The 24,029-nt window shown below is 47.6% G+C and overlaps 1 protein-coding gene across 1 annotated transcript in view; it reads right to left on the bottom strand.

Annotated features, from left to right (window-relative positions):
* The window catches only part of LOC144152801 (dnaJ homolog subfamily C member 13-like), a 133,328-nt gene that overhangs the window by 29,215 nt on the left and 80,084 nt on the right, over positions 1-24,029 (bottom strand). The window contains exons 25-34 of the mRNA XM_077684265.1: positions 23,942-24,020; positions 23,535-23,855; positions 22,314-22,685; positions 20,758-21,030; positions 19,669-19,785; positions 14,540-14,717; positions 13,351-13,442; positions 9,747-9,852; positions 5,257-5,331; positions 2,725-2,925 (exon numbers count right to left, since the gene is read on the bottom strand). Of these exons, the coding sequence (XP_077540391.1) occupies positions 2,725-2,925; positions 5,257-5,331; positions 9,747-9,852; positions 13,351-13,442; positions 14,540-14,717; positions 19,669-19,785; positions 20,758-21,030; positions 22,314-22,685; positions 23,535-23,855; positions 23,942-24,020 (1,814 nt within the window). The remainder of the gene's footprint in view (positions 1-2,724; positions 2,926-5,256; positions 5,332-9,746; positions 9,853-13,350; positions 13,443-14,539; positions 14,718-19,668; positions 19,786-20,757; positions 21,031-22,313; positions 22,686-23,534; positions 23,856-23,941; positions 24,021-24,029) is intronic.

The following is a 24,029-nucleotide window of genomic DNA, read 5'->3' as shown; positions in this document are numbered from 1 at the left end:
TGACAAAGAGGGGAGAGAGAGCCCACACGTCACTGTCGCTTGCTCGCTGAGCAGTCGGGCACTATGCCGGTTCGTTCGTATCATACGCCGGGCCGCAGAGGTCCATTCATAACCGAAAATTTTCCAATTGCAAACAATGCAATTTCGCCAGGACTTCGCAGAAATTTGTATCATCCCGATATTCGTATCACCCAGAATTGTATCGAGATTTCAGTGAATTTATTTCCCTGAGAGCCATCGTACGAAGTGAACCCCGTGCACTCTTGCATCGTACAATTGGGCTTAAGTTTAACCCTTTGGTGTCCATGTTTCTCAAGAGCAACAACAATATTCAAAGAATATTATTTTTTCTCGCACTTTGTGTTTTTTTTTTTCGACATTTAACACCATCTGTTGACAGACAAACGTTCCCGAACCTTCAAAAATTTAGAAAATGAAAAATGGGGCAGCCCGTACTTCCGTGTGCTAAAAAAAGTCTTGTTTATATATGTCAATCCTCATCAAGCCCGGGGGCTCAATCAGCTCGTGACAAGTAGGCGAAATTGTACAATTACGTTGTTAATACAAATTATAGCAATACAAACTTTATGTTATTTTGTCTTCACTTGAACCATAGATCATGCTGATCGAGGTAGCTTTCTCGTTCAAATGATGTATGGCCAGCCAGTATGCCCAGTGTTTCCCAGTGCCCAGTGGGTCCCAGTGTTCGTACTAATGAACCAAATTTTTTCTCGCTTCATATTTGTGATGTCGGAAGTTGTTTTAGATCATAAAAATGTTTTCACAATCCTAAGCAAAAAAATTAAAGTTTTGGGCATCAAAGGGCTGAAAGGGGTGTGGGAATATGAATTGTTGCTTCCGAAAAAGACACGAAGTAAACAATGATTATGTTCGGGTAGTTGCAAACCAAAGTGAATATTTAATGGTTTCCAATCGGAAAACTGAAACTCGCAGTTTCCCATGGCTGCCTCTCGCAACGGTCTCCTGCTGACTCGTGTACCACCAGTGTACACCAGCATTCGCAGTGCGCTGCTTCTTCCCCTCCCACTGGTCGAAGATGGTTGAAACAGGCAACACGAGGGCAGGATGCAGACGCCCCCTTTGCATGGAGAGAACGCACGGTGTTCAATGCACCAGTGGAGGGTTGAGGTCACCTCCTGGGGAACCTCGTGCTCACAACCTGAGACATGCTGTTGTTGCCTAGCGCTCCTCCACCAGCCTTCCCATCAAGGCCCCTACCGGCCAAAACCACCCATCCAAAGTTGGCTGGAAAAATAGGGGGAAGTATCTGAGTAATGCAAGTCTGAGGGGGAAGCCACAGAGTGTGGATGCGGGTAACTTTACAAAGCGGGAGGATGCCCCCCTCTCTTATTGCCTGCGCTGTCAGTGGCCCATTCTACGGAGCAAGAGTATATACAGTAGAACCTCGTCGACACGTTTAAAAAACAAATGAGAGCGAGAAACATACCATCCGGGAAAACGTATGACCCACCACAGTACAAAAAAAAAAAATAAGGCAAGAGACAAACATGAGCATTTAATGGCTTTTTTCACCGCTACATGTCTGTCAACGTCTGCTGGCACATGCTGCAGCCCTTTCAGAGCAGGAGCTCCTTTTCTAAAGATTGCAGACTTTTGTCCACACTGGGATGGTCCTTCGCACAAAAAGTAACTCTGCACCGCCTCCAAGCCAACTACGGCCTGAGCATATGTGGCAGCTGGAAATGCCACCTCTTTTTTCTGCATCGTCACCACCATCTTTCTCAGAGGCTTCGTCCAGCGGCGGCGCTGCTTCATGGCACAATTAGTTTGTTATAGAATACAAATTCAAATTTTGGCGCTCTTTGAGTGCTTCCAGACAGCTAACGACTTCATCAGTTTCACTTTCAAGTTTCTTTCCTCTTCAGTGGGGGTGGGGGTGGGGGTGGGGGTGGGGGGGGGGGATTTTTAAAGGTCCTTTACAGTCGGGCTCACTGGTTTCGGGTATGGCGCCGATGCCGCTTGCTGGTGCTCCACAGGAACGCCGAATTTTGATGGATTCCAATGAATCTGAGCTGTAATCTCTGAATGATGGCAGCAGCACAGACACGCAAGACGACTTCGATTCGACAGACTTCAGTACGGACAGCGAAAGTGCGTCAAACAACCCCGGAACATCAGGAGGTGTCCGCCGGTAAGTTTCGTTTTCTCCTCAGGCTGTTCTATCACTGCCGCGCGTTGATGTAAACATATTTGGCCTTTTCTAAAGGTCACAACTCTTATCTGAAGCGTGTTGACTACGTTTGGGCGGGACCACTTGGCACCGGCTGCACAGTGGAGTCAACCTTGTTTCACCACATCGAGAAACTGCTTCGTGCGGTGGCATGATAGGCACTAGTGCTTACATTTTTGTATGTATGTAGATAACTTTTGTACTTGATCACAGTGCTCATATTTGCAGTATTATTCTATAAGGGCCTTGTATGTGCAAAGCAGCATTGACGCTTTTTTTTTATTTTTGTTACTTTTTTTATTTTTATAATTTTTTGATAAATTCAAAATAAACCTGTTTGAAATTAATGCTTGTCGGAAAGGCCTGTCCTCCCTCTATCATTTCATACCTTACACTTTCACACCAATCATTTTCTGTGGAGACGAAAGTGTTAACCTGGGTCGAGTGCTTGTAACGTCATCTGGCCACCACAAGAAGCAAGCAAAACTCCTCCTCCCCCGAGAGCCACCCACCCTGGAAGAGGTGCAGGGCCTCCTTGGGGCCCTGGCGCATGGTGTCCAGGAAGACGGTGGGCAGGAAGCGCCCCACGGTGGCGCGCACCGCGGGGCCGTGCAGCTTGTCCGCCGCCATCTTGGCCAGCAGCTCCCCCGCCCGCTCGCGCAGGGTCTGTTCCGACCCGTTGCACCACTGGTCCAGCAGGTACACCACCGCTCCTGCATCAGCAAAAAGAGAGAAAGTTTCACTCAATGTGAAAGCTGTGAAAAGTGCAGAGCAGTGATTCGCCATAATAGGCAGTAGCATCGTTATCCGTTGACTGCTACTACCCAATGAAAGTCAAATTTCCGGCCTTCACAGTGCTCGCACGCCCCCTGCCTGAAATTGCACCAGCGGGAGTTCTGTTCTTTTTGTGCTTGCTTTAATTTTGTATGCTGGAGCTGTTTTGCGTCATTTCGAACACGCCATTTTTTTTCTTGCGCAGCTGGAGCTGTTTTGCGTCATTTCGAACACGTCATTTTTTCTTGCGCAGCTGGAGCTGTTTTGCAACATTTCGAACACGTCATTTTTTTTTTCTTGCGCAGCAGCAGCTGTTTTGCGTCACTTCGAACACGTCATTTTTTTCTTGCACGGCTGTAACCTTTCTGTGTCATTTTGAACACGCCATTTTTTTTCTTGCGGGGCCGCTTGCGGGGCCGCTCTTGCGGGGCCGCTCTTGCGGGGCCACTCTTGCGGGGCCACTCTTGCGGGGCTCTTGCGCTCTTGCGCTTTTGGGCTCTTGTGCTTGCGGGGCCGCTCTTGCGGGACCAACCCAATGTGCATTCCTAACTAAACGAACGCGGGGCTGCCTGTTATATACACAGATTTTTCCTCAAATGTACCTATAGTTTTCTTAGCGCTGAACAACAGGGAGATGTAGGGCAAGCGCCAGTGGTTCAGATGTTTAGAACGCTTATAACTATATAAACCGCTTGGCTTTCTAAAGAAGCCTCTGGGTTACGCCGTGATGATAACTGCTACAACGGAACGCCGTGTGGCCCTACTTGGGTCCAGCGAGTGAGCTACGATGACAAGGCGAGCCCCTAAAGTCCTCTGCACTTAAAACAGAAACACCACTACAAGGGCACGCAGTCTCGAAAACTCTTTGAGAAGGAGACAGCCCCGAAACTTTGGCGATTTTATAGTATTTTCTATTGGGACCTATTAATCTAACACAGACGAAGCCATTAGTCTACAAGTACTAATACAGAACAGAGTAGCACCAAAAGCGGTGCACTGGTTTTTAACAGAAACTAACACAAATGGAGCCACAAAGTGCTAGTATTTCCTGTGTTTTTATATCCTTAGAAAAATCACAAGTCATAAAAAATAAAAAATAAGGAGTTTATAAACAATTTAGCATAATATTTGACATTTTAATTTAGTATAATATTAGTATTAGGTTTTTGTGTGCTTTCAGCAGTTAAATTTTAGGCCAAAATTGCAATGTGGATAAGGTCAGTATTCTTTCTATTTTGGCACCTAAAAAAAGCGCTGCCCTCAAAGGCTGAAAAAAAAAAAAAACAGAGGGTTGGTAACATCGATGTCGGATGCGGAAACTTGCACCCGTGCAGCTTTGGCCGAAAAAAAAAATAAATAAATAAAAATAAAACAACAACTAAACATTTTCAGCGAGAGGCTGCCACGGAGCAGCAGTCCTCTATAAAAGGGTGTGCACTGCTCTTTTTCCTTCATGGGAAAAAATGGAAGAGCATGGGCTTGCTATCTTGAGCCTGCTATCTAAGAAGGGGCACCTGCTTCTTTTTAATTTTTACCGGTCCAACAAGCACTCGCAAGGCCATGTGAAGCCCCTCAAAATGGATGCATACGACCTTCGGGCCTCGCAGATAAGACGCCTGCACCCACCACCCACCAAGAGGGTACACCTGTCTGCTGACGAGCGCATACCACCTTCGTTCTGCGTTAAGAGATAAACATCGATTGGATTTTTTTGTTACTTTTGTGTTGCCTTGAGCCGGGCAATATTTAACTTTGCTTGCGCAAACCTGCGATTATGGTTGCCCTGATAGCCGATAATGATAAGAAACTGCTACGTCTTTTTCGTCTGGTACTCAATTCTAACGCGCATGTGATTTTGTGACGTATCTTCCAGGAAAAAAAGTGCGCGTTAGAATCGGGTAAATATGGCCTGTTGTGCGCATGAGTACCTCATAACAAGGAGAAGCCACTCCCATCGCGTTCTGCACACAGATGAATGCAATTTTGAAGTAGCCTTAAAACGAGAGTGAATTAAAATTGGCCATTTCTGCACTAGACGCCTGCCTATGGCTAGACGATGAGGGCTTGCCTCGAACTTTTTTTTGACTGCAGCTGTTTAGTGGGTTTGCAATCCTGTTTAATCCTTCATTGTTTTTTGTTTTTTTTGTGTAATCACACTATTTTGCAAATTGGTTTGGTTGAGAAGGGTCTCTCGGGGGGGGGGGGGGGGGAAGAGAAGGGTGCTGGCAGCAGCACAGGAGGAGGATGAGGAGGAGGAGGAGAAGGTGTACCCTTGCTAACGGCCTCCCTGACCAGGCGGCTGTTGGAGGCCAGGGGGAGTAGCGTGTCCAGCACCACCAGGCGTTCTGCAAGAAAAGGCAAACAGAGCGGCATTACTCAGGCTGGGACCATTCAGCACCACACGCACTCATGCGGGGATACCTTGCAGGCAAACAACGACTCTGCTTGCGAATTCAAAGTGAACAGTGAACTTGTTCAAACTGTTTTAAATCAAACAGTACATTTTCAAAGGAAAGCCTCGTAAAATTCCTCAAGCTTCACCACACGGTACGCCCTTTTGGGTTGGTTGTTCCGCACGATGCCGTCGAAGCTGTGCAAAAAAGCTACCATGGCTAAGCGTAGTGCAGAACAAAGAGCATCTCTCTGGTGTATGTTGGCTGAAGTAGAACGCAACTTATGCAAGAAAATTCATGAGCTGCCAAGAAGCGCATATGGCAGCATGCGCAAACAATCAAGAGTTGCCAGGTGATGGCAAGGCTTGCAGTAACGTGCCGGCCACGCCAGCCATCAACATGCCCAGCCTCTTTCCAAAGATTGGAGGGCGCAGTCACATACACTTCGTGCATCCACAGCATGCTCAAGAACCCACATTCCTTCATGGCAGTCACTGTTTTGCCACCTTGTCTTAATGGGGACTCGCCTGTTAACATTCTAATGGGACTTATGCTTCATGACCCATGGACTTAAGGGGGGACGCGGCTTTCAACTTCAGAAAAATGACCAAAACATCGTTTTTTTGAAATCCACATATTCGGCTTCTATGTTTCCTAATCTGTATGTCTGCGAAGTTTTTCCGCTGAAAAGCGTCGCAAAGTGGCATAAAAAAATAGTTTTGCCAGGCGCGGTGACAAACTATCAGCGCAAAAGGGCGAAAAAACGGCGATTTTCAGAGCGCTGTATCTCCGCAACGGTGCCATCGGGCGCGGCCATTTTGATATCGTTAGATCGGCCGAGCGTTCATCTTTCCGGTTCCCCGCGTCTCTTTTATCTTCGTTCATTCACAAACGCACGAACAGCAGAAAAGAAATGACGCGCAAACGAAGCTAGAAATAGATGCTGAAGCGCTATTCGTCCTCCGGTCGGGCCGCGCCAAGAGGGCCCTCCTGATTGGGTGTCGCGGCGCAATGCAAGATGGCGGCCGCCAGAACTGCGTAGCGTTCGGTTTGAGTTCATTTTCGGTGCTTCGCTCGGCCAAGTTTCTATTCAATCGGTGGTATTCAGCACGGACGTTATCGCGATAGGAATGCCTGAGATCACGAGCCAGATTACGGGAAGTTGTGTGGCTCGAAAGGCGGAGGTCATCGAACGCTTCGTGGGGCGCGTGACTCTGCCGTCGCCAGACCACGGAGGGTGACGCGGTGTGCGCGCTTGCGATAGCGGTTTGTGAAGTGAACTTTTAGCCGGATTTGCGATGTTTACACACTTAGTTATTGCTGTGATTTGATTGTGGGCTCGCTAGCCTTGGGAAAGAAACAGTCAACGCGTCAAACGCTGCGGCGCGCACGGCATAGCCGACGCGCATTGCAGCATCACATGTCTGCGCAACCGGTTACAATTGAACGCCAGTAGTTGTAATTAGTGCCTGCGACGTTAGATTTAATCTTAAAAGCGACCTGACAAGCCATATCAGGGATAATCAAAGTACGATATGTCGCGGTAAGCGTGCGCTGCGATGCGCGCGAGCCATATCGCCTTTCTTGCGCAACGTTTCCCGTGCGCTTCTAATAATCATGCAAACAGGTTTGATTTAGGAATATAGGAATAAAAATATGTTCTCTGCGTTAAAAATTTACCTTACTGTCGCAGTATTTAACAGTGATTTTTGTAGGGAAATGATTGGCACCAATGCATATAATCATGGCTTAGGGCATACTGACTGCTGCGAGAAATGTTAGATGCCGTCAAAAGTAGTGAAAAAAAACCCCTTCCATCAAAGTTGGAGTTATGCACAGTATTATACCAAGCTTCAAAGTAGTTCGTTTGCACCCTTATGGTATGCAAACTTTTGGCAATGAACACCTATGAGTACTGAATTGCTGCGCCAGGCAAAGTAATAAAACATAAAAGAAGCCAGAAATTTTCAAATTTAAGTAAAAAAAAACGCTTCACTTGTTGCCATGGGGACAACACTGCAAAGGGAAGTTGTCCAGTGTGATACTGCCAACCAGCTAGCCTACTTTGCATCGAAAGCCCATTGAAAGCCATCTCCCCCTCCGTTTTGTCTGCTAACTGGGCTATGTACTGTTCACAGAGGAGCTGAAAATGATGTTTTGTGGAAAGAGAAAGGCTGTAAAAGGCACTCCAATTTCAAGGCAAGGCCTTCCAGAAGCCCCATGTTCAAAAGGACATGAAAGGCTACAACCGTGACAACTTTTGATAAGTGAAACCTATGTTGCAACTTCGGAAGCCGTTTTCTCAAAACAGTTTTTTTTGCCACCTGTGACGCTTGTACCAGGGATTTCTTTGTGACCGCTGGGGCTATTTTGATTCCGTTTCTTGCATTACATTCCTCGATGAACAGTTCAGGTCGTGACAATCTTGGTTTTCCAGATTTATTTCTTGTGATTTTTTAATTCAAATAGTCGTTGGCAGTCGACATGCCTGTTGCTCGTTAACCTCTAAAAAAATGAAAACTAAAAAACATTGTGTTGTAAAAAAAAAATTCTAAAACTGTCACGACCTCGTCCGTTCATGTGGGAATGCAAAGCACTCCGAACAAGTTTTCTATCATGTTTTATAAGTCGCTCAAGCTCGGTACAAGCGGAACAGAAAGAAACTTTAATAAATGAAAAAGTTATCAAAATTTTACATTGAAATTTTTATGGTGTTATAACAGAAGCATTTCCAGTTGCTGTGCCAATTTTCATCAAAATCCACACAGAAATAAAAAAGTTGATTTTGAAAGCCACGTCCCCCCTTAAAAAGGGCCATGCGGACAAAGTACAAGTTTGTTTTATTTGTAAGATTTGGTGTTTTATAGTGCACCCAGCACTTGTCCAGCAGCAAATGATGCTTTATTCACTGACAAATTATCAATTTACGTTAAAATTTTGATTCTCCCGCCAAATCGTGTGTTTCTTGAGGTCGTTAGCGATGATGTCACAAATCTGGGTTTTCAAGCGAACCCGAATGCGGCACTAGGCTTTCAGAGGACTACAAAGCCTTGTTTACCGTCAATCCTCCCAGATGGTGCCACCAGACTGTAACTGGGCTTTGTCTGTCTTTGTTTTGTTTTTGACTGTATTTACACCCGGCTTGTTTTTGTTATGGTAGAAAGTACTCGTTTTGTGAAACACGGGGTATACTCGACAAACAGGGTCGCATAAGACGATGTCACTTACGCCAATCGACCGGTGTCGTGTCAGACAACCAGAAAGCGCCATACTGCTGTGCAGCTATAACAAGCCTTGTGTGCGCAGTACTGGCAGCGCGCCCTGGTACTTCTATCTTTACACGTACTTTCGTAACTTCTGTTTACCCCACCATTCATGCTTCTTTAAAAGGAATGTATGCATTACATGTAAGAGAAAAGAGCTCTTGCTGCAAGATTATAACCCCTGCACAACTTGCGTTTGCTTTTGCCCGCCTCAGCCAATCACAGAGCTGGCTGGTATGACATCATAGGTTCTGTTGCGGGAAATGAGCTAGCGGGTCACATGGCCATTCCATTTTTTCCTAATTACGTGGCTTATTTGAGCGAAGTTTACGTTAGAAGTGGTGTCAGTATGATTCTAACGAGGCAATCTTTTGAACGAACCAAACTTGTGTTTTGTCTTCACGGCCCCTTTAAAGATAAAGACATTGTAGCGCCAATACGAAAAGCTTTACAAACGCGTACAAATATTCACAACAGAATAGCTTGCTTATTTTAGAGATACGTCACTTCTGTACTGAAATAAACAAATAAAACTCTTGCTTGGTAGAAAGTTAGCGCCATCTAGTTAAAACTGGATCAACCATAATGTGTTTCTTGTTTAGTTTGTGTCTCTGGAAAGAAGTTATTAATTTCTAAAGGAAGCACACTAGCCCGTTAGGAACATGTCTATGAATTTGTAAAACTTTTTGTATTGATACACAACGCTTTGTAAGTCCGCGGATCATGTAGTCCCATAGGAATGTGATCAGGTGACTTCCCCTTAACCTCACTTTTTGTACCATTTTCTCACTCACTCAGATGTGCTAAATCCTGACTGCCAAAGTCATTTTTTCTTTTTGTAGCCATTGTTTTGAACACCTATACACACTAAAGCAAGAATATTTATATTTTCACTTCGATTCGCAGCCCCAAATTTGACATTGGTGCATAGCTCAACTTGAGAGTACACACGCGATGCCACTAACGAAGCACAGACACTGTCAGTGTTGATAACAATGCGCAACCCGTGTGCACCTACGGTGCTGTGGGGCAAAAAAAGCTTTGGGGAAAGGAGAGAGAGGCTCGTGTAGTGTTGGCCTGAGCCGCCCCGCACGAGGCACTCACGCTGGGCGCTCTTGAAGGTGACCAGCACGAGGAGCAGGTAGACGAGCACCTCCGAGTGGGCAATGTCGTTCACGCACTCCTGGCTCCCCGTCAGCGCCTGGATCACCTGCACGGCACCCGCGGACGCTCAGCCGGGCACGCACCAGAACTCGGGTGCAGTCCATCGACACCTTTCACTGCTGCATTATAATACCCTGCACATAGCCTAACTGTTCCTCAGGTCTACTTCACACAACTTGGAGCATGGCCAGGGGGTCTGGAAAAACAGCCCCGCTCCAAAGCACAGCGGAAGCCAGAGATACCTCACTGGGAGCTTCTCCCTGTGCAACTACATGACAAACCACATGGCATTTAAGGGGGGGACACTGCTCTTAAAAAAACTTTTTTAACTCTGTGAAACTTGTCAGTCTCGCTGCTTTTCCCCCACTGATATCAAATATGGCATTATTTTTTAGCTGGTCAATCAGTTCCCGAGATAATTAGAGGTAATTAGCCATTTTTGGAGGAGCAATGGACAAAACAGTGTTGGTCATTACACTGTCAAGTCATTGTTTTTCCATTTTACAACACTAGTACATTTTCCAACAATGAACACTGGGGAGTGCAATAAGACAATCGTTTTTTTTTTTTTTAAGCATCGCTTGGAACTTGAAACCTTTGATGCATCGCTTGAAACCTTGGTGGCACCAGTGGCAAGGAACCATTTTGAGTGCCCACTTCAAGCACTGAAGTTTAACAAGCTGTAAAATTAGTTTCGAGCGGTGCATCAAGAAACCGCTTCTCTTATTGCATTCACCACTCTTCATAGTATTAGAAAATGTAAAGATTACAGTTTCATGACCAACACTGTTTTGTCTAATGTCCCTCCAAAAATGGCTAATTACCTCTAATTATCTCAGGAACTAATTGACCAACTGAAAAAATAATGCCCTATTTGATATCAGTGGGGGAAAAGCAGTGAGACTAACAAGTTTCACAGAGTTTACTTAAACATTAAAAGAAAGAGTTTCCAGAGCCATGTCCCCCCTTACGGGGGTCGCGGAAATCGCCGGAGGAAAAAAAAAAAAAAAAAGGATTTTTGGAAACTGGTCACTTTGGCTTTCAGAACTCTTATTCTATGCTGTATAAAAACATCGTGCCGAAAAACGGCCTCAAAAGGCGCTAAAAAATGATTTATTCAGCGGAGGCGGAAACAAAACCGATCGCGATGACCGAAAAACACCCATTTTTGTGGCGTCACATCCGATCAAGGGGGCAAAAGCCCAATGGTCATTCTCTAGCAAGGACAGTAAGGACTATGCATCCGGTGCCTTTTAAAGGACATCAAGTGCTCCGTAAACTTTGAGAGCCATTTCTCAAAAGTGCATTGCAGGCATTCCCTGTTGCTCATGGAAAGGATACCACCACAACCACTAGACATATTTTGTTCCCGTTTTTTTTTTTTTAAATCCTTGGAAGTGTTTCGCAGGGTGTCACATTTCCTGATTTTCAATACAGGGCCTTGTTATTTTTTTATTTAGTATTTCTGCCAATGCTAGTTGTGTCCAATAGTTACAGGAGAAAATAACGCTATTAAAAAAAACACAGTGTTTCACTCTTTCGTGACCGCACCCATTCAGAATCGTTCATTGTGAATGATACCTTGGCAGCCCCTTTTCGTAGCGTTCCAGGCATTCCTGGAACAAGTAAAGCTATTTGGAGTCAGCTCAGAAAATGCCCGTTCAAAATCAGTTTTGTTTTTATTTTTGCAACAAAAACGTGAATAATGACACCCGTTTGAGTCACCTGGGTGTGGAAAAGGGGCGTGGTCACCGTGCGTCACTCCTACCACAGAAGAATGTGTGCCACTCGTAATTATTCTGCATCAGCGTTTGTTTTTTGCTATCAGGGTGCGAATGATGAACCAGCAAACGATTTTTGACCGTCAGGTTTGCACTCTGACAATAATAATCCCAGAAATCGGCTGAAAATGTCAAGCATTGCCTGTTTGCAAAGCTACTTTATAATTTTAGGCAGTTTTATTGCCTTTGCGCACATTGTTCTAAGTTGTGTGGTAGTTCTACTTACCCCAGGACCACTCGCGAACAGTTTACTACAGTTTTGGTTTCGTTTCTTCATAGCGAAATTCATATTTAGCGCTACTACGCTGTTACCCAACTTCAAGGCTACCTGCCATGGCGCCTTGAGCGTCTGCGACTGATCCTCGAACAAAGCACGCTGCTCCTGATTTCCCCCCACCCTAACCCGATTTCTGCGATAAGAACTTCAGATGCAAGTCAAAAGATCACACCCAGTCACCAGATATCTGTTCCGACGAGGATAGCGCTTCAAATCGGCCTTACACTGCCAGCTGTTCGCCTTCCAGTTTCGTTTCCATACGAGGGTATCTCCGGGGGTCTAGTGTTGCTGCTTAGTTGAACTGTCTATTGGTCTATTCGGACGGAGTCTTCGATAAGTTTTTGTACCCTTTCATTTCAAAAGTGTCAGGTGGCGCTGCAATGGAGGAGGCTCGTGCTGATCTTTTTTATTGCGCAACAGCTACTCGGCCAAAGTTTGCAGGGCGCGATTCTAGCGCATTGCACTTCATTCCAGCAAGCTAGGCTACAATTGCGAGTCAGAATATGATAATAAAGCTGAACTTTATGTTTTGAGAGATAACTGACCGTGAACGTCAACAAGCATCAACCACAGAGTTCTGTTTTCAACTTCACGCATGTTTTTCCGCATCGCGTGCTTGTCCCAAATATTGTGCTTGCTGTAAATGCAAACCCAGTGATTGACAAGATGCTTTTACGTTATGTGGGTGCCTCTGATAATGTCAAACTTCCAGATTTCTTCCAGGGAACCACCCAAAATTGCACATTTTAAAATGGAGGTTGGGCTTCACCGCATGGCATAGGCACCACGCGTGCTAACATTTTTTTTTAATATCTGACAAATGGTTCCGCGCAAGTCGACATTTTTCTAGCGCGTGTTTTCGAAATGTTTCCCTACAAAATGTATATTGTAATTTTTTTCTACTACCGGTGGTTTGTTAAAACAACTCCATTCTTATCATTTTCTTCGACAACTTGACAAAAATTTTGATTTTGATATTTTTTTCTCAATTATGATGCATGAAAAAATTTTGAAAAACTGGTGTTATTAGAGCGAGGGCAAGAGCGAGGGAAAGAATAATCTGCATTTTGTGTACCAGCAATTAGTGCCTAACCAATTCTTTTAGCAGAAAAAAAAATGTTTTCTTAGACCCCTAATAATCGGTCAATTTTCCTGCGGTCTCAAAAGAGTTAAAAAGAATTCAAAGAATGTCATACCCTGTAGTGTTCTTTCGACTACAATTTAAAAGTCTTCAGAACTTCCTACCATGTTTCGTCACTTCACTAGGCTTTCCACGAGCACGCAACCTGTAAATCTCAGTAACACAAAAACTACCTACTAAGGTATCATTATGAAACTTTCAATGTGACCCTTTGGAGCGCTTTCCAAGGTGCCTACCAAATTTCATTACATTACGCCAAGAAATAAGAACCTTTGCTCCGATCCCCACCTGTCCCCTTAACATCCACAAAAGACACACGCACACTCGGCAGCGGCAGCATCTCACCTGCACGGTGACCGCCTGCAGGCCCCGGCAGCCGTCCAGGCTGAGCAGGCAGAACAGCAGCCGGAAGTGGCCCACGCACAGGCTCTCCAGGCCTGCATGTGCACAGCAGGGGAGAGGGGAGAGGGGGACGGGTAAGGGTGAGAAGTGGCCGCACAGAGAAGATGTGCAGCTTCCAGCTTGCTCCTTTGTTTTCCAATAGGCGGCTCAAACAAGGTGCGCCACGTTGGGCTCTGTGCCAGCCACTCCTGCTGGGGAAGACCCTAACCAGTGTGCTCACCTGGTTGCAGCACAGAGGTGGCGTCTGAGCTGCAACGATGGTCGCTTTCATTTTGAAGACGAGGGAGAGGAAACGCGGCACAACTTCGTCCACCCACTTTTCAAAAAACAACTTGCAGAAGTGTGCGGTTCAAACAGCCATTCTTGCGACAGTGGCAGGAACTAACCAGTGCCATGGTGCTCTTACATCAGGGTGGCTTTCGCCGAGGGTGGCAAAAAATCGAGCATTTTCTCGCCTCTTGCTTGCACCTCTCGTGCCCTGCCTGGTTTTGATATACAGACCATGCTCAATGCAGTGGATCTGGCAACAACGGACTTCCGGTTACAGCAGACCATTCCTGCTGGTTTGTTTGGTCCCCAGGCATTTTTAAGTGTATAGGTAGTTCTTCCAAATGTCCTAAATACAAAGCAAAAAGATTGCTACCAAAGTATTGCAAAGCCTGCAAGTACGCAAAGCAGCGCAGCAGCCTTCTCATCCAGCAGGTGCTTCGTCATCCTGTGATTAGCCACACCATGAATGTGTGTTGTCGGCTGGAAGTGAGGATATGGGACCTCCCCGAAGGCTCCTGGACGAGCCGTCCTGCTGGCAGAAGCACCGCAAAAAGCTGCTGATGACCTTTCCCTGCAAGCACAGGTGCACTGCGGGGAAGCCAGCCACTGCTACCGAAGGTAGGCGGCCAACTTTGTACGGTGCTTCACTGCGCACCATGTCCAGTTTGCTGCAGGGGATGCATTTTGCGCTTGTTTTTAGCGCGAGTTGCTCCACCTTGCAGAACAGCGTCTGTCACGTGTGAAGCCCAATGATCACGGTCCCAATGTAAAAGAATGCTGTGCGAGCCAGAGAATGAGTTGCCAGGCAACAGCTGGGAGCGTTGCCTGTGGGCCTAGAGACGCCCGGGAGGGGGCGGCGTACCGGGGTGGTTGCGCAGCACGTTGTGCAGGGCCTCCAGGGCCTGCTGGGTCTGGGCCACGCGGGGGGCGTTGTTGCTGTCGTCGCCCCCCTTGACGTCCTCCAGGGAGCGCGCAGAGTGCAGGTACTGCGCCTGGGAGCCCACAAAGTCCAGCAGGTCCAGGGCAAACTGCCGCGGGTTCTGCACACAGCGAGAAGAAACAGGTGGGGTGAGGAGGAGAAACAACAATGCACAGTGCGCATCTTCTTTTCTCTCTGTTTACTGCTCAGGCAATGCAAACCGAAGGGCATGCAGGGTGCTGCAACAATACAAGAGCATCTCTAAACCTCCTTCCTCAACAAGCCGCTATTCCTGCTGTCCTCAAGCTATTCACATCTCTCCAGCTGGGTTCGCTGAAATGGCCTTTCCAATCAGGTGACACTATGGCAACAAAAACATGGCTGCCACCCGAACCGGCTGCTACTGCGTAGCATGTGTGTAGTTCAGGTACTCGGTGTGCTTTGCCGATGTTTTCTCCCTGGATTAGGTTCCGCAATCGGTTGGGTTTCCGTTTAGCCGTTCTATCTGTTGTAGTGAACAGTGATGCTATCACAGTGATATGCTTGAGAACAGGGGCCAGATTACGAGGTGTTGCGTGGGTCCAAAGATGGAGTTCATCAAAAACAACATACCGTATTTACTCACTATTTTTTCCAGAAAATTCGGCATGAATTTGCGAGTAATAATAACCAATGTATGTGAAGTGAAATTTTTAATGCCAATAGTGAGGTGGCTAAACACAGCAATGCTACTCCAATTACGATTGAGGTGAACGTGTGCCTCAAGGATTTTAAGGGGAGGGCTAATGGGACGCAATGTGCCCTCACCTCACTTTGAGCGACCTTTGCCGGGGGGTCTACACTCGTTCATACAACACAGTCTGGGATTACAAATACTGCTTTCGTTCATACAATTCCATCTGGGATTACAAATATTATTTTCATCGTTAAAATGATAAGAAACATGGCAAGGCTGCCACATTTTCAATTTTACATTTTTAATGGCACTTTACATCGCCTATTTTGGCGGTGCTGTAAGAAAGCTTTTTTCACCTCAAGGTGAACAGCATCGTACACTAATATTAATGTACTGTACTTGTACTTGTACTTGTAAAATGGTACTTGTACCGTCTAAAGGCCTGCACATAAAAACCTCCAATGAGCCAGGAAGGCATCCCAGATGCACCAAAGCAAATGGCAGAGGTCTGTGAGGTTGTCCCCAAGCAAGGACAGCAAGGACTATGCTGGTAGTGCAGTTTGAATGTCTCTGCTAACTTTGACCTGTTCTGTCAACTGTGGAAAGGATAGCATGGCAACCACTGGGAAAATTTTGACCCCGTCTGTTTTATTTCAATCCTTGTAGAGTTCTGCCGGGTATGACATTCTTGCATTTTCCTTCTAGAGCCTTGTAATTTTTTATGTGATATTTATGGCCAAGTCAGTTGTGTACTACTGGGTATGAGTGAAAATGTATGTACCATAATTACCCGATTCTAACGCGCACCTTTTTTCCGGAAAAATAGGTCGAAAAATCGCATGCGCGTTAGAATCGGATACGAAACCGAAACTGCCGAAACAACGGAAATTTCGTCTCGCCCATCGCCATCTCAAGATGGCGCCAAAGCTTTTAGCAACAATTTTTCGGACGCACGAAGCATAGGCGCCCAGGCTTTTCTATCGGCGTTCACACAAATCGTCAAATCGTTCCACTTGCGCACTTGATAACAGCAATGGCAGCAGCGGCATTCGCGCGTTCAAAACGAGTGGTCGGCTGAAGCGTGCGCCTCTGGAGAAGTTTCGCAGGAAGGGCGTGCGAGGCGTGGGCCACGATCCCATCGATCATGGTTGCACGTTCGTTATGAAGTGTGACATCGCGAACGCGCTTGACGGCACCAAGGACGAGATGTGGTCAGTGGAGAGCGACGAGGAGGGAGATGGGCGAGATTACTTCGAGAAATAAATCACCCGTTTATGTCGCATTCGTTTTTCTTGCTCAAAGTTCCGTGCGCGTTACAATCGGAAGTGCAAGTTTTTCGTTTTTTTTTGCCAGGAAAATAGGGTGCGCGTTAGAATCGGGGGCGCGTTAGAATCGGGTAATTACGGTAAACAAAAATGAAGGGTTTAAAAAAAAGGTGAAGCTGTCATACCATGCAGTTTCTTTTGACTACAAGTGAAAAGTATTCACAACTTCCCACAGACTTTAAAAACCACACTAGGCTTTCCATGAGCGGGCAACATGTAAATCTGTTAAAATAAATAACTGGAGGTATCACCATGAAATTTTAAATTTCCCCCTTTGGAGTGTTTTCCAGTGCGCCTACCAAATTTCATTACTCTAGGCCAAAAACGAAGAAATTGCCTTCAATCCCCATCTCGCCGCTTAAAAGGAAGGTTTTGTCGCCACGAAATTTTCGCTTCAATGAAATTTCTTGTGCATTGCATCAGTTTTGTTACGCTGTGGTTTGACTGTAAATGCAAAGTAGTCTCTTCTTTCACTAGTGCTCGAATTCTCACGGTTTGTTTCTGTAGAAGGGGAGCGCATTAGTAAAAGATTTCTACCCAAGAAAAACCTTCCTTTAAGGGAAAAAAAAAAAGAAAGAAAGAACAGAAAAATGAGAAATGCTGCTGCTGACACATGCTCCTGTGCAGTTCTTATTCTGAGTACATATATTTTCTGGAGCTGCACTGAGTGGTGTTAACCCTTTCAGCCCTGGTGGTGTCGATGGATGCCATCACATAAAAGTTCCTCTAGCACAGTGGTTCTCAGCCATGACTGCCCCGGGGACCCCTTCCGGTCTTCCGAAAGTGATGGGGGACCCTACGATGGAGCATACGTTGTGTGATAATGTCAAACAATTTGCGCTTGCAGCTCACGTCGCCCACAGACTTATCCAATGCCCGCCTTTTCTGCTTGACTTTAATGACTAAGTGGGCCATAATGTCAAACAATTTCCTCTTGAATTTAAATTCTTCTAAATACCTATACGCTGCCTTTTCTCGGTCTGTATTTTTTTCCTTCTCATAGCTAGTGAGTTGTGCAAAAATGAGATGTTCAAATACAGTCTACGCCCGTTACAACGGACCCTCTGAATCCGGAAAAAAACGTCCGCTGTAGCCGAAGTATGCAGTATCCGAGGGGGGGGGGGGGGGTGGCTATGAGCCCTACAGTGGGTACTTTGACCGATATTGCATGCATAGTACATACACTTTGTTCTTTCTACACGCCTGCAGCACCTCTGCACAGTGTTCGCGCGAGGGCAAAGAATAGCGTAAACACCGTTTCCAAAACTTAGCACCGGCATTTCGAAAAGGCCTAGCGCATGTGGTCAAGCGTGTAAAGACGCAAGATGAGCTGAGCAAATAACGCCCGAATATAACTAGGCGCAATCATAAACCAGCTATAAAACATCAGTCGTGCCCATCAGCATTAGCTAGGCTCTTTTAAATCCCCTCACGACGAGGCAGGTTTTCCCGAAACCGTTCGTCAAACAAATCGGATCGCTGCCTGACGTTCCCTCAAGGCAGATTCCACATTTTTAGCGATTTTATTCTGGTCATTGAAACAGATGTAATGAAATAATCTGATGACGGTCAGCTGTAAAATCGAAAGTTAGACCAGTTGGACTGCGCACGGTTACCGGCAGATTGCACACAATGGATGGGGAACAACCCCTACTTGAGGCATTTCTTACCTTTTTCACCGAACGGAACGGGAACGATGCATTCGTGGGAATAATAAAAGCCGAACTTCACTGAACCCGAGTTTTTTATTACATAAAAAAACTGACGAGGGCAGACTCGCCTCCGAGTGCACCACTTCGAGTATTCGATTGCCCTGTTTTCAATCTCACCGGAGTCACGTTTATCGGCAGCGGTCTTGTTCTTGACGGTACAGCGGACACTGTGCTTAGACAGGCCTGTACTTCTGGCGATGTCAGCCTGTTTTTCTTCGTGTTCAACAGCGTTAATTACGCTTAATTTATCCGACAGTGAAATCAGCTACCCTGCCGCTCACGCCGCTGGTCGCACAAAAAAAAAAAAAGCCACTGGCTTGGCTTGGCTGCGCCAACGACCCGGCTGCCAGCAATGTTGCCAGGCATAATAGTTTTCTTGCCAAAATAAACAAAAAAGCACACCGGGCGCCGGCCCCGCGGAAGTCCGCTATATACGTTCAGTCGAAACAATTTTCGCCTAAAATTTAGTCTGTTGTAGCCGATAGTCTGCTCTAGCCGGGTCCGTTGTGAGCGGAGTGTACTCCATTTAAAATGCATGGGTACCAGACAAACCAACAGAAATGGTCTGTTGTAACTGAAAGTCCGTTGTTGCCGGATCCGCTGTAACGAGCGTAGACTGTATGCGCTACTTGGAGAAACTAAACGAAGCCACCTTTTTGAATTGCAAGCCGGTGCTGGCAAAATCGAGAAAAGAATAGCGGGGGGAAAGTTTCGAGGGAGGCTTCGCGAACCCCTCAAATGCTCTCGCGGACCCCCTGAAGTCCGCGGACCCCCATTTGAGAATTACTGCTCTAGCACATAGAGAACGAAGCCAAAACTGCTACTTTTTTGGTGAATTGTTCTTCGATGATGCCTATTGCGATAGATATCACTGTTACTTAATTTTAGTGGAGCTGTGCGCTACCAAGAAGAAGAAGCTGCGGTGATGACAAAATTACGACATGGAGGCTGAAAAAAATGGCGGTCCGAGTTTTATTCCCAAGCTTGTAAATGTATAAATACGTGCATTAGCAAGCTGATTTTTGTTTGCAGGTTCATGTAGTCATAAAGTTTAGGAAAATATGCAAAAGTGATGTCTCTGCTTGACATAACATTTTTCATTGTAATTAATTGCCTCATTAATAAGTCTGTCATTTTTTGAACGTCCAGCTCTATTTCTTGTTTGGGGGCTTATGGGACCCTGAAATTTAGGAAAACACACAGAAAACGTTGTTTTGCTTTAAATAAAAGAATCAGGGCTGAAAGGGTTAAAATTCTGTTGCCATGCCCCAATGGAAAAAGCCAGTGGCGAAGAGTGCCCTGGCCCCACCAGAAGAAGAACAGGAGGAGGAGGAGGAGGAGGAGGGGGAGGAGACGCACCTCGAGGGGAAAGCCGGGCTGCTCGTTGTAGACGCGCACGAAGATCTCGCCCACCACCAGCTCCTCCTTGTGGGCGCTGTACACAAAGCCGGCTCCGTACAATTCGTCACACTCGCCCTGCGCAAAGAAGAAGAGCGAGAGGCCCCCACGTGGCCATCAGGTACCGGGCTCTACTAAACGCACGCTCGGGTTATTCCAAAGCACTGTGGGATACTACTCGAGCAGATGGGAGTCTGGAGTGCCTAGGCCATGTTTTAAGCACTCGGGGTGTGTCAACATGAATGTGTGTAGTAGAAAAATCAATTTAAAAGTGCTGTTTTCACTTCTTCAATCTCCTTGATAATTTGGTCATGTTACCTGTGATGCACAAAGCATGTCTGAAATGGCTTGACAGCACCAACTGCGCACCTTACTGAATTAGCGAGAAGATCAGTTGGCCCATGAATCATGTGAAATCAAAAGCCAAGTGAAAGTTAAGCCTGGAGAAGTTTTGCGTCCAGAAGAATGAGGATGTTTTGTTAGTCTGTGGAGTGCAGTAAGCTTAGCGAAGCCCATGAAGTCAAAACAACTCTTCATAGTTGCAGAGCTCACTTATTACGCAGAAAAATGGTGCCTTTCAGAGCAAATGAAAAGAAAAGTCATGGAATGAAGCTCCTCTGTGCTAATAAAGGGGCGTCTGTCCCTCGCTCCTTGTGCAGCTTATGGCCAAAACAGCGCAGAGAAGATGAGGACAGTGGCAGACGAGACAGGCGCTACTAACAGGTTGTTAGTAGCGCCTGTCTCACCTGCCACCGTCCCAGTCTTCAGTATGTACCAACTAATCTGACAGCACGTTTTATTGAGCCAAAAGTGAACCGAGTGAGGAACCGAGCGAGCGAGGAACCGGGTGGCTCATGCCTGACAGCTCACTGGGCCGATGGCTGAGCACGAGGGGAAAAAGGGTTGGTCCCCACAAGAAGTGTCACTTCCCTTAAAACCAAGAACCAGCTGTGGAGAGCTTGCTTTCCCTGACCTGTGGCTGGCCCCCATCGCTCCCCCCCATGGAAGGAAGGAAGGTGAGCCTTTCCGGCCAAGAGAGGGTGGCCTCACCGAGCGCACGACCGAGCGCTGCTGCTCGAGCAGGTAGTCCTTGAGCTGGGCGCGGGTGCCGTTGTCCCAGATGAGGTACGGGTTCTCCGTGTTGGCCGTCAGGATGCGCAGCAGCTCGGGCGCGGGCAGCACGCCCAGCTTGCGCGCCAGGTACGGCGTCAGCAGCGCCGACAGGGCCTTGCGCGCCCCGTCGTGCGGCGGGCACGCCCCGTCCAGGCCGGCCAGCCGCGCGCACGCCTCCACGCTCTCCTCGGCCAGACGGTTGGCCACCTCCTGCACGCACGGAAAGGGCAGGGGGGACTGATGACTGACTGCGGGGGCCCATGGGCCAATCCCAGTATGCACCAACTGGCCTGGCTTTCTTGCAGTGGCTGTTGCAGCACGCCATGGAAACGAACCCGTGCTCAGACATCCTCTGCCTTTACAATCTCACACACTCAAACCTTGATGTAAACATTAACGTGCAGAATTGCAAAATTGGACGTGTTGGTACTTGATTCAAAGACCGCAGGGAAAAAACGACAAGGACACTCAGAAGACAGTAAGAACTGCTCCGAGTTGTTCTCATCTTGTATCTGCCCTTGTTTTCTTTCTTCTTTCCTTTTTTTTGTTCAATGCTATCTTTGAATAGACATAACCAAGAAATAAAAAACAATGCTTTATAGTGTGTTTGAAGGAAAGAGGGACCACATTGGTTTGGGTAATTCGTTAAAACAGTTGTACTTGTTCTGGAAAAGGACCAAGACAAGTTAAATAACGAGTTTTTACTATACACAAAATGAAACTGCATACCCTAAACTCCCAACCAGCTAGGGCAATGTGCCTAAACACGCCGTGGGAAGCTTTGAACTTGTCCGGAAAGCTGCTTATGACTGAGCTTTTCAAATGGAGAGCCTGGGCCATTCTTTACATGTATTCACCCCTCTGAACAAGGCGGGGTCATCTGCAAGTTTCAAGTCATTCACATCACCTGCATTACAACACTGCCATCTTGCGCAGACCACCCCTACAATTGCAAGAGGGCGACAACAGCGGTACGGGGAGTGCAGCTTCAAGTCCGCTGCGTGGTGGCAACTGCACCTAGAAGGTGCAGTGCCAAGTGCTGATCACACGCGAACTCTGGCAGGGCAAGAAAGCGCCAGGGCAAGCACAGCAGTGCTGGCTGTGTGGGTTCACACGGTGTGGGCCTTGAGCACGGATGCATGCTTTCTGAGGTTAAAACAATACCACTTCATCCAAGCTACTGTAACTGTAACAGAACACTACATTCCTTGCACATTATCCACAGCTGGTTTGTGTGGGTGATGTGCATTACATTTATTTGTGCAGGAGAGGAATTCAGAGTTGTGTCCATTTCAAAAATGTCCATTGCGCGTCCACTTCAATCGTACGTAGTTGCACTTGCATGAAAACCAATGCCTTGCTTTTACGGCTTGCTCACTTTGAAGTGGACATGAAATGGACACGAGAGTTCCGCTTCAGATGTCACTGGCAAGCCGGTGTGACCAACTATTACAGTCGAACGTGCCATTCGGGCCGAACAACAGGGTTCTTGCCTGCTGGTTGGTCTCGATGGAGGCCTCGACGCCGCCCTCGCGCAGCGTGTAGTCGTACTGGAAGGCCGTGAGCAGCAGGTGGAAGAGGGCGCCCGCCCCCAGCAGGGAGCCCTGCAGGGCCCCCTCGGCCGCCAGGGCGCCCACGCACCGCACCAGGGACAGCCCCAGCTCAGGCAGGTGGCCGTAGTACAGGCCCCGGCACAGGTCCCGCGCCAGGCCGTCGATGGCGCACAGCGCCTGCCGGCACGCCGCCGAGCCCCCGGCCACGGCCAGGCAGCGGCCCGCGTGCGTCAGCACCTCCACCTCCAGGGAGCCCCGCTCCGAGCTGTGGCTCAGCATTTCCACGCTCCGAGAGACGCACCGCCCTAGCAACTGCGCGTGGTGCAAGAGCAATTGTAAACTTACGTTTTCTTATTGAAGATCATTAGATATTTGCTTCGATTTGCAACTATTCGAACAAAATCATTATTCACTACACACTTGCTTTGAAAACCAAAAATCGCTATTCGCACACCCTTAAAAAATATGGTTTGCACAAATTTTTCCTTGGACCCAAGTACACATGATATCCCAAAATTAAACCTCCGTGCTCAGATACGCAAATGCGCCCAAGAGACTTCCTCCACAACCTGCAATGCTTTTAACAGCAAAGCTGTATATGGCAGGATGCTGAGTTTCTCTTTCAGAGGCGACAATTTACTCGGCACCAGTTCTACACTCCTCCTCGCCACTGCCGCCGCCTTTTTGACAAGTTTTACACTCCTTGCCACCATCGATTCCCTCTTCCACAATTTGCACAATCGGCTGGTAACGGCGATAGCAACTCTTATCAGCAGTTGCACTTTTAACTCTCCATGGGACAGATGCGTCATTCACTTAGAGGAAGAACAGCAGCAATTGAAGGAGTGTCAACATGCACAGAAGCGTGAATGGGCGCGAAAGCGATGAAACTCCGCTGCCATTGAACGTGCAGCCGCCGCCGTTGCCACCTCAAGTTCCAGCTCGTCGAGTAGCTGCGAATCCCTCCCGGACCGAGAGCAACTTGCCAGCTTAGAACGGCGACATGATCCAATAAGGATAGTATATAAAACCACTACAGCAAAACCCACCATATCTACAGCTTTGCAGAGTGGAAAGGCTCTGAATTTTTGTTCCACAGCTGCTGCCCGAGCACACATCCACGTAAGCACAGGCGACGAACAAACCAGCAGCCTCACACACCTGCAGGCCGCCCTCCCGGCGCAGCTCCTCGACGTTGAGCGGGGAGCAGCGCAGCGTGTGCCAGGCGGTCTCGGTGGCCACGCCCAGCAGCGGGGTGGCCTTGCTGCGCAGCTGGGGGTCGTCCAGCTCGGCCTCCACGAGGCGCAGCAGCAGGCCGTAGCCCGCGTACTTGTACGGCTCCAGGTCGGCCCCGTGCCGGCTGAACAGGATGGCCTGCGTCTTGAGCAGCAGCTGCAGGTTCACCGGGTCCGGCCCGTCAAGGCAGCGCTGGCTCTTGTCCGACAGCAGCTCGTACGCCTTGTTCACCTTCTCAAACTGGTCCTGCGTGTTTAATCAATCAGGGGCAGGGGGTCAGCCACTGCATCAGCGTCTTCTGCCCACAGGAGGGGCAGCAGCAGCCGGCTCACCCTGCCCTCGGGGTTCTTGTCCGGGTGGTACTTTTGCGCCAGCCGGAAGTAGGCCCTCCGTATCACCGAGTCGTCCGACCTGCCCAAG

The sequence above is a fragment of the Haemaphysalis longicornis genome, unplaced genomic scaffold (genome assembly GCF_048455015.1).
Source record: "Haemaphysalis longicornis isolate Haplotype H1 unplaced genomic scaffold, Haemaphysalis longicornis Haplotype H1 scaffold_9, whole genome shotgun sequence".
Classification (NCBI taxonomy): Eukaryota; Metazoa; Arthropoda; class Arachnida; order Ixodida; family Ixodidae; genus Haemaphysalis; species Haemaphysalis longicornis.
The sequence above is the reverse complement of the archived record's forward strand: the minus strand, read 5'-3'. Positions and strand labels throughout refer to the sequence as shown.